Below are 10686 nucleotides of genomic sequence, written 5' to 3' on the forward strand. Positions count from 1 at the left end.
TAAGGGTGGCATAGGCCATGAGGCTGTGCGTGAAACTGGGGATGCAAATAGAATGCACTGCTAACAAAAATATAAGCTGAGAACGTAAACAATAACGAGCGAAAAAAAGACAAAAAAGTATGGAATCAAAAACGAGAGTTTGCGATCGTGTATCCTCTCGAATGATCTCGAATACAAAGTGTCCTCTGTTCGATTGCAATAGTATCCAACGACGTAAGGAAAGGCAAATAGTTGAACATATAAAAGGACGAAAAAAAAGAAGAGAGAGAAAGAGAGAGAGAGAGAGAGAAAAAAAGAAAAAAAAATAACAGGAAAGAATTAACATAGATCGGAATGAAAAGATGCGTAAACGAGATCACGCAGCTCCGAGACGACATCGACCAACATCGAAAAGTGTGTAAGTACAACGTTTTCACGTCCGCTGGCTAAAATTTAATTAAAATATTCGTCACTCGTTCACCACGATCGTGTCCGTTCTCGCTCTGATTGCAGGCGCACCGATCCACCCCACAATACGACTAGAACCCCATGGCCTACTCTTTTCTTTTTCCTTTTTCCTTTTTTTCTTTAATCCTTGATCACACGGAGAAGCTTTCTAACCAATCTTCTACTCAAGAGGCACGGGTCTGACTCGTGCGATCCCAATCTACTTTGCTCTCGGAACAAAGTGAAGAGGTACGGCTGTTTCCCCTACAATTCCCGTATTCCATGGCCTTCCTCCACAGGGCACGCGACATAATACGCTACTGGCCGATACGATCCTCGTCAGTTGTCAGGGAATTTAACAACTTACCGGTGATGTTGTCGCAAAGTATCCGCGACGTGATGATTCGGCCGTACGGGCTGAATAGATTCTCCAGATCTTGTTGCGTCATGTTCTTCGGCAAACCGCTCACGTACAAGTTTGCGCCTTTGATCGCCTCGCTGCTCGGTCTCGCGTACGATACCTGTGTTCAAGGTATAATAATGGTTAATTGGGACAGATAATCGAGAAATTTCACTACTGTTTGCAACTTTCTTCTTCCGATTTTTTTGATTTTTCTTTTTCTTTTCTTCTTTTTCAGATCAATTCGTGATGGCACATTTTCAACGATTTAAAAGATGGTAAGTTGATTCTCTTCTTTTCTTCGAAGAGACATATATATATATATATATTATAACATCGCAACGTTCATAAAAATGTGAGGAAGAATTTTGACTGTTCTCGTACAGTTAATAAATAGCAGATGCGATAATGTCTTTGAATTCACGCCAATCTATTTCGATCATTGCAACACTGTGGCGTATCGTGCGTAATCTCGCTTGAGAGACATTTTCTGAAAATTCTTGTCGATAAAACCGATTCGAAAGCGTATCACTCCGTAAACAAAAGCGAATAGAATCTATACGAATAGAATCTTTTCGCAAGATTTGTTCCCGATATTTTTGTTCCCGAGTCACGACCAATTTGTTTTTAACTATTGTAAATATTTTAACCATAACAAACTATGCGCGAAATCTAAGAATATATATATATATATAACGAAAAGCTAGAAGTTAATCCAAGATTAAATTTATAAAAGTATCGCGTGTTTTACTTATAAATAGCTGACAGAGATCATTACGAACTTTTGACTCGAATCTTTCATGAAAACTCTAGATATCGTGCTTGCTCGCTCGCTCGCGCGCGCGCGCGTGCGATTCAGTATTTACTTCCAAATGCTAATCTAGAAGGATCCTTATAAATAGATAGTTCACTATGTTCATCCAACTAGGGAGAACGAACCTTGATCGTTTTATTTTGCAGACGAAGACCGTTGAGCGTGTTTATCGCCTTCTCAGCATCCTCAGGCCGGTGATAGTTAACGAAACCATAACCTAAACTCTGACCTGTAACACAAAAGAATACCGTTGAATTAAACCATCTTTAAAAAAAAAAAAAAAAAAAAAAAAAAAAAAAGAAAAAAAGAGAAAAAAAGAATCTCCTGTTAAACCGATATTTCCATAAATAATAATAAGTGGTACAAAGGGACGAAAGGGACGATAGGGGCTCGAGAGAGACAAAGAGAGAGAGAGAGAAAAAATTCACAAACGATAAATGTCTCTCTGAACGTGTTCGTTCATTGAGTAAACAGATACAACGACAGCGGCGAGTGTTTTTCGAAAACAGGAAACGCAGACGGTGCAATACGGCCCTGAGATCGCGCGGCGAGGTCGAATATAAAGCGGCAGAGGCTCAAACCAAACGACGCCCCCGCTACTCCGACGCTCGAAATAGCGTCGCGACGTCCACGCACGTGCTCTCCACTAACGCACGGAATTCAGAGGCGCGAGTACGCCAGCCCGAAATTACGCTGGATTACGCGCACACGAATGGTCACTCGACATGGGGAGAAAAAAATCCCTCAACGAAGAAGATGACGGGAACGCAACGTTGCGTAATCGTTCCCCCTCCTCCCCTCCCCCAATCTTCCACACTGGTCCGTGAGTAATCGAAAAATCGATGATGAAAAACGCGTTGCGTATCTCTCCCCCTTTTTCTTCGTTCCGAACGAGACCGAGTTAAGGAAAAAAATTCTTTTCGATGGAGTGTCTCGCGCGTGATTTTTCACGCGCGTCTCGACATCGCGATAAGAATGGACGCAAGTAGAAAAATGATAACATTGACGAGCGTGTCTACGAATTATTCAATTTTCGCTTCTCATTTTTCCTCTTCTGCCTGCCCCCTGACTTTGTATCTTTAACAGATTCTATTTGGTTTCCAAAGATTCTCTATCTCTTTCTATCCCCCTCAAATAAGGCTGATACAAAATAAACAGGCGCAGACGAATCGATGCCGACTACTCAACCAAGACTAAACACCCGTTCCTCGGTAACGTCTAGAAATCGATAAACAAATGAACTGTGTAGAAAGACTTATTCTTTCGTTCTACACCTGTCCGTGTATTTAACTGTAATAACAGGTTTCCATGAAAATTACCACAACAATACAACGCTATCTCGCTTATTCGGTCAAACACGAAAGAAACGTTCCTCGGTCTTCGTGATAATTATTGTTTAGCTTCTAGCCATGATAATGAATGAAGAGGACGATGAGTTCGACTTACCGGTGAGTTTATCACGAATCAACTTGCAACTCTCAACCTCGCCAATGCTCGAGAAGAGGGATCGAATCTCATCTTGTGTCATGCTCTGGGGCAAATAATTTACTATGAGATTCGTTTTCGACTCTTCCTGCGAGGCCTGTCCGAGGGTGGATCCACCATTTTGTTGTACGACTGTGTCCATTCCGTTCGCCATCATTGCACTCTTCGACCGGGTCCTTTCTAACTACGTACGAAATCTGAAACAAGAAAGTATCATTTTAGTATCGAGTAACGAACAACCGATATCTTTTAACCTCTATCTTGTTAAGAATAATTTCGTCTTCTATTTTTTTTTTTTTTTTTTTTTCGATCGACAATACCTCCTTCTAAATCTTTTTTTATTAATGGGTGGCAATCGATCACCCAGTTGTTCGTTCATTGTAAAAGGAAAGAAGAGAGATTAACTGGAAACGCAAGGAACAACGACGCTCAAAACCATTCTCAACTTTCTTCAAATATTTTTTTCAAATTATAATATATTCCTGTTTCTCGATTCAATGATTCGTAACTCCTTTTCATAATTACTTTTTTTCGAGGGAATAAATATTCAAATGATAAGAAAATTTCAGATTGTTAAAGATTCTTAAGATTCTTAAGACGCGAACGACGCGTTATTTATCGAAACAATCGCTCGACGAGAATATATAGAAGAATATATAGGAAGTAACAGACAAGTATAAACACGGGCCAAGCAAGAACTTCTGTGTCGACAGGGTTTTGAAGGACGTAAAAACGTGTTAATCAACACGTCGTACACGATGCACATGTTCACAGAGAACACAAGTTCGAAAAGAAAATCAGTTTTTGCTTATATCTGTATAAATATTCGCGTGGCAACAACAAGTATAGTTTTTGCCAGAGAAAACAAAATATTCTAATTAGATATATTTCGTAACGTTCTGAATTATTTAAACACCTATTTCGCCCATATTGGAGAACTTTTTATAATTTCAAAAAGATTTTGTTTCGTTACGTTTGAACGATGAAGATCATTATCTATCTCATACATTAAATTACAAGCAGCTGGACTCAAACAAGACGCGTGGCTTGATTATGGACGACTTGCGAAAAATTCATGGTTCACGCAACTGGATGCTGACGTAATCTGACAATGACTTTCAAAATACAGCGTGAAAAGAACAGGCGGAGGTGGTAGTTGGTAGGGAACGAGGGTAAGATCCAATAGAAACGCGGATTTAAAGGGGCGACGACCCCCCCTTTCTGGTTTAAAGAGCTCGCCTCCCTCGTGCCTCTTCCCTTTTCCTTTCTGGCAAAACCACCGTGTTCGATACGTTTACAGGGTGTTCAATATCGATCGTACTTTATATCACTTTACATTCTCCTTAAAAATTTTCCAAATTTTTCTTTCCTCTCCAAGATACGATATTTTTTTTATTACCTAACATAACTCACTTCAAAAACGAATTCTAATCGAATTAGATACGCAGCAACGTCAGAGGCGTCAATTTCTAATTTTTTTCTCTGCTGGAGTTCACAGTTGCTGGTAGTTTCAATCGATTAAAAAAAGAGGATCTAAATTTCGAGACCTCACGATATATCTATTAATCTTTATGTTGTGCGTGGAAGAAATTGAACAATTTTATTCGAGACACCCGGTATGTGGTCGCACACGCCTCGAGCGAAAGGGACGAAAACCGAGCAAAATAGGAGAAGGAGAAGAAAAGAGAAGAGAGAAAGGGGAATTATACGCGATGGCCGTAGGGTGCCGATAGCGTTCATGGTTAAGGCTTATACACACAGCTGCCACGACACATATATCAAGCAGGCACGAGCTACCACTGGTGTACATTTTAATTCTCTCTTTCCCCTTCCGCCTCCTCGTCAGTTGTTCAACGTAGTCATCAGCTGTCCTTAGGACCACCCCACACGGGGAGCCTTCGAGTTTCATGACTGCGGTCACCCCAATCGAACTGACCACGTCCTCTCTTGAGATACCTTTTATTACACGCGATAGATAGCTTTTATTATATGCATCGAATGTGCCGGGGCCCATGTGATACGAAACGTGGGGAAATAAACGTGGGACAATGAACAACTATAAATTTTTTACATTAAGCTCCTTTTATATCCTATCTTCCCTAAAAGTTTTAACATATTACTATTATTATTTTTATTACTAAAGAAGAATATATCGAAATGGACGAATCTTACAGAAGAATCTTAATGGATGTATGCCACGAGATCTATCCCTCTTATATTTATATTATATCTATATTATAATCTATTATATTGATAATTTCGCGTTGAAAACGAATTTCGCACAAATGTAACAAGATCGGACTCTCGTCGACGGGAAAAATGCCGACGCTATTTTTCATCAACGAATTTTCATCACCGTTCGCCCGGTGTTTACGAACGAGGCGAAGAAAACAGGAACGCGTTCAGCAGTCGGAGAAAATGTCGGAGCCAGCAGTTATCGTAGCCCCGCATCTTCCGTAGTTATCGATCCATGCTCTCTCCCTGTCTCTCTTACACTCTCTGCTCGGCATCGCGATATTTTAGGACGGCACAATGGAAGCCGAGAGACCCCATTGTCGGGCGAGGAGAGTAACGCATCGGAAAAGTATCGTTCGCCGTTGACTTCGAAACGCGACTCCTGTGCTACCGTCATTATACAACGACAATGGACGTTACGCATGGCTGCGTGTACGCGCAAACTGGGGTTATCCGCGACACAATGCGGAAAGCCACCCCTTTTCGCCAGACCCGGGGTTCGCAAAAGTCGACCATCTTCCGGGGAATCGCGCCGCGACAAACAACTTTCAACGTTATGTTACGCACTTTCCACTTTGATTTTAATCGCTTTCGAAACAATTTAAATTTACGTCCAATATTCCGAAAATAAAAGAAACTCGAAAGATTTCCATACTGTTATACGAGTAAATTTCGAGTGGTTATACGAGTATATTATGAACGAGATATGAAAATATTATTAATGTATCTAGAATATAATGTAACGTAACGTAGAACGAAACGAAAAAAAAATTACGACGAGATTGAAATATATTCCTCGTTTCGGGTAAAAAAAAAGATAATTAAAGATTTTTTTAAAGAGAATATAAATTTGCAAGGAAGGTTAGCAGGTGGGTCAAGCCGGGGGTTAAAGTTTGATTTTTACGTACGGTTGGCAGATACGATCTTCGGCCGGTGGCCAGGTGGCCATGGCGACGGATCGTGAAAATCGCGTGGCCGGGACCGATCAATACGAGCGCGACTCCTCGGTCTCTGCCTCGCTCGTTCTCCCCTACCACCCCTTCTCTCGCTCATTCTCGCTCGCTCGTGTCCAGGAGCTCTCTCACTCTCTCTTTCTCTCTCTCCCTCTTTCTCTCGTTTCTCCGTTGCGCACACGAGACCTCTTCCTCTGGCTACAATTCCAAGGGAATCCCCTCCTCCCGCGCCCCTCAAGTACGCCCCTTTCCGCGCGAGAAAACACACACGCACGTACACGCGACACGCGAAAACGCAGTAAGTCGTTTCTGTTATCGAAAAGAAATAGCAAAGCGGCGTAGTAGAGGAGAAAGGGGTACAAAAGAGGCTTGCTCGAAGGCAAGTGGCAGTCGGAGCGGAGGTGGGAGTGGAGAAGGGGAAGGGTGGCGTGGAAAAAGAAAGACTACGACGAAAGCACGCAGGAAGCAAAGGGTGAGAATGAGAATGTGTCACGAAACTCGCAAGGCACGTGCTCTGAAACCTCCTTGAAGGACGTACTGCTCCGCGCACAACATCTGTGTGTATATCTTCGACCGAAATGTTTTTGCGACTCAATTCGAGCTTACCTTTCTTCCACTGTCTTTACAGGATCCACCTTTTTATCGATGCACGCGAGAGCACACGACACACATCCACACAATAAACACAGAGAACACCTTTTTTTTCTTTCTCCTTCCGCGAGACGCGACACACTCTCTCTTCCCGTACTTCTTTTCTCTCCCTCTCTCGACGTTACTTTTCCTTTCTTTCCTTCCGAAAACTCTTTTCGGTCGCACGCGAAACCGAGCAACGTGCAACTATTAAACGACTGGTCGATGAATCGTGCCGGTCCCTGCTCTTCTCTCTGACTCTCTCTTTACGTGCACCTACTATCACGCTCTCGCACCGCCGCCCGGAACAGAAGGGGAAATCAATGAAAGAAAAGTACGACGCGAGCGCTCGTAAATCGGCATTTATGCTCGCCTCCTGGTCGACAGTCCTTTGGTTTCACTTTGACGAGCACATGTGTGAGTGTACGTGTAAATGTACGAGCGGCGAGCCGAAAATTATTCACGTCCGATATCGTCGAAAAACGAGATCACCAAATTTCGTCGATCGTCGTCGAAAACGAAAACGAGGGAGTACATACAGTGTGTGTAATGTGTATGTATATGTGTGTGTGTGTGAGCGCGCGGATTTAAAGAATAGAATGCAATATACGCGTATATGTATATATATATGTATATATATATATATATGTGTGTGAATGTGTAGAGGGTTACGCGAGACTAGAAATTAAAGCGTTAAACACTATACTAAGGAAACGGAAATAACGATATAACACGGGCGGAGGCTGCCTAGAGACTGGACACACCCGCCGCTTGAAAGCGGCTTGCACAGCCCGACGAGCTCGATCGGCCGAAGTCGGCCTAGCTCGGGCGCAGTCGCGCACCCTCGGCTAAGCTCGTTGCCAACCCACTGCAAACCCCTCGTTATTACGTATCTCCTCCTACCAACTCGCACGTATGTACTCGTATGCTGCGAGGGGTTGCCGATCGAACTAATAAGAGACGTATGCGCGTTCTTAAATAAACTGTGACCTCCCATCGTCGATCGAACTGGCTCCCTTGCCCTCCCCCCCTCCTCTTCATCCTTTTCCCCTTTGTCGAATTTTAATAAATTTCGAATCTCCACATTATATTTTATCCCAGAATTTTAAATTTTTCCCCTTTTACTTCCTCGTATCCTCGCAATTGTTACAATTTAATAAAGGTTTGGGTAACGAGTCCGCGATTTTTTTATTTATTCCGGTGTTAAAACGATTAAAAAAAAAAATAACACCTGTCATTTTGTTTAAATTGCATCCAGTTAACAAGAGGGCTGACAACCTAGGGGCCGTTCACGCGCAATATTTCAGTATCCCCCTCAAGATATTTGCAGGGGTTTGTTCGTTAGGAAATGTTTGCAACATGGCTCCCTGGCATTACGAGGCAGAAGGTATGCCGCCCTCTTGCCTCCCTCTCGCCGCTTGCATCACCCCTTGCATCAGATCATGACCACCCCTTCACGGTTTTTGACCCCCGTCGTCTCAGCGCGCTATCGCGTCGATACAAGAGTCCTTTTACCCCTTACGAGGCCGCACTCGATCGGTAGTGAACTCGAAACCATGAATTACATCGTCAAAACTTATTGGTGGCCATTTGCCAAAGACCATGAAATTGAATTTTTCTTGAAGAGAAAAAAATACACGAGTCGCGAGAGTTGTCAAAGTCCAAAGATGAAAAATCAAGGAGGATGATGAACTCGTCTGAATCTATCTCATTTCAATCGTTCTCCTTCGATTTATGCATCGTTTCTTCCTACAACGCACGTTTCTGCTAGATCTGTTGAATATTTAGTGAAGTTTTGAACGCAAATTTCATTTCAATTTCGCTATTGTGTGGATAATTCGAATTATTTTCCAAGAAAAAAAAAAAAAGATGTGAACATCCAAGCTGCATCCCTGACCTTACCCTGGCTTTATCTTCGAAGATCGAGAGAATGCAGTCTCTAAAATGACGGCGAGCCAAAATTATGCGATGCTGACGAAACAAGCCGAGCAACACTTGGCGGTCGTGCCAATAACCGCGAGTTCGTGTTTTCGGAAATTCGTTTCCCTTCTATTACATCATCATACAGAATGAACTATTTTGTCAGAACTTCCTGAAGAACTCGATTCTATAATGTACCTTCACTTTAAAATTCGCCTAATTAAATATTATAATCGCCTAATTAAAACTTTAGAACACAGAGTACGATGAATTCTCGATAATTTGTTATTCCTTTTTAAAAAGATACAGAGAAATCATTGTCACTTATCGATTCAAAACCACGAATACATATCATTAAAATTATAAATACGTTCACGTATAAACACCATAAATACGAAGAAATCTGTCTCATCATCCATCCAATCTGATTTCATAGATCCAAGTGAATTATATAATTTGTACTTCGCTGATTCTATATTTCTTATTCTAATCGAACAAAAAAAAAAAAATAAATCTTCTAGCATATATGCTAATCCTCATAATCAAAGGAACGATCTTTTCGATTGACTTCCTGCTTTTGTTAGACATGAACGATTGACCAGGTTCTTTGCGTATTACGTACATGACCGGACCTAACATCGGCCAAAGAAAGAGAAGGAGGGAGCAAGCCTGTATTGTATCTAGCCGCATGAGAAAAAAGGGAACGAAACTGGGCACAGGACTTGCAACAGATGCGAAACGGTATGCAAAAAAAAAAAAAAGGAAAAAAAATAGGGACACAGTGGACGCATATGTGAACGTGTTCCATTATGCTCGGTGGCTTTAAAACCGGCCACACGGTGCGACAGGAAGTTGTCACCGCATTACCGTTGGAATTATGAAAGTTTGCCGGCCTCTGATCGCCTTAGCGACAACGAACGAGCGAAACGATATTCAGACCATCGAACCGAAAGGGAAATTTATTCGAAATCATTCTAATCGCTTCTCCGACCATCCATACGTGAATCAATCCTCCGTAATTTTGACTAAGAGGTATATATTTTTCGAACATTTAGATGCAGAGAATGGCCAGAGGATGCCAACGAGAATGATGATTTACCATTTTCCGGTATATCGGATCAAAGCCGTGAAGAGACATAAATTGTGAATCATTCGTCGAGACTACAAAACCGTAGTACCGAACCAACCCTCCTCTTTCGTTCCTGGTTATGATCCAGCTGTCGAAGCAACGTTTTTGGGGTTTGGCCCCACCTTCATCATCGATCCGCCGGTACGCTCGTGCACGAGCATAATTCCACCCATACTCTGCCACAGGGAGAGTAATAATTCTGTCCGTGAAGTTTTTCCAGGGTCACTGAACCCCTTGACGAGATTCGTCGATAATCTATCCGACTATCCTATCGATATTCTCACGAATCCTATTAATGGCTCGAGGCGTGACAAAAACGAGCTGGAATGGAACTAACAGGAAGATCAATGGCAAACTTGGTTAGTGAAAATAGCTCCCTAAATATCCAAGTATAAAATATGCAAGGGGATAAATAATTATAAGGGGCGTATAAAATAATTTCTATCCTAGGAGGAAACCTTCGATGAGATCAATTGGATATGTATTTCGTTAGAAAATAGTATGGTTGGAAATAGTATGGATGATAATTTTAACAAACATTTGCGCAAAATGGACGAAACCCTCTAACCCCACCTAGGAAATATAACGAAGATCGATCAAACGCGCATCGTCGTGCTAATTAAGGTGCAACCGATCGATTTGTTTTTTCCTTGTAGCAACTCTTCTTCACTTTTTTGCCTGTTTTCTCGTAAAT

The 10686-nt window shown here is 42.0% G+C and overlaps 1 protein-coding gene across 1 annotated transcript in view; it reads right to left on the reverse strand.

Annotated features, from left to right (window-relative positions):
* LOC102673961 (ELAV-like protein 2) overlaps positions 1-7978 on the reverse strand; it is a 27947-nt gene extending 19969 nt beyond the window's left edge. The window contains exons 1-4 of the mRNA XM_031513748.1: positions 6920-7978; positions 3087-3322; positions 1766-1869; positions 794-947 (exon numbers count right to left, since the gene is read on the reverse strand). Coding sequence (XP_031369608.1) covers positions 794-947; positions 1766-1869; positions 3087-3282 — 454 coding nt within the window. The 5' untranslated portion in view covers positions 3283-3322; positions 6920-7978. The remainder of the gene's footprint in view (positions 1-793; positions 948-1765; positions 1870-3086; positions 3323-6919) is intronic.
* Between the last annotated feature and the right edge of the window lie 2708 nt (positions 7979-10686).

The sequence above is a fragment of the Apis dorsata genome, unplaced genomic scaffold (genome assembly GCF_000469605.1).
Source record: "Apis dorsata unplaced genomic scaffold, Apis dorsata 1.3 scaffold_734, whole genome shotgun sequence".
Lineage (NCBI taxonomy): Eukaryota > Metazoa > Arthropoda > Insecta > Hymenoptera > Apidae > Apis > Apis dorsata.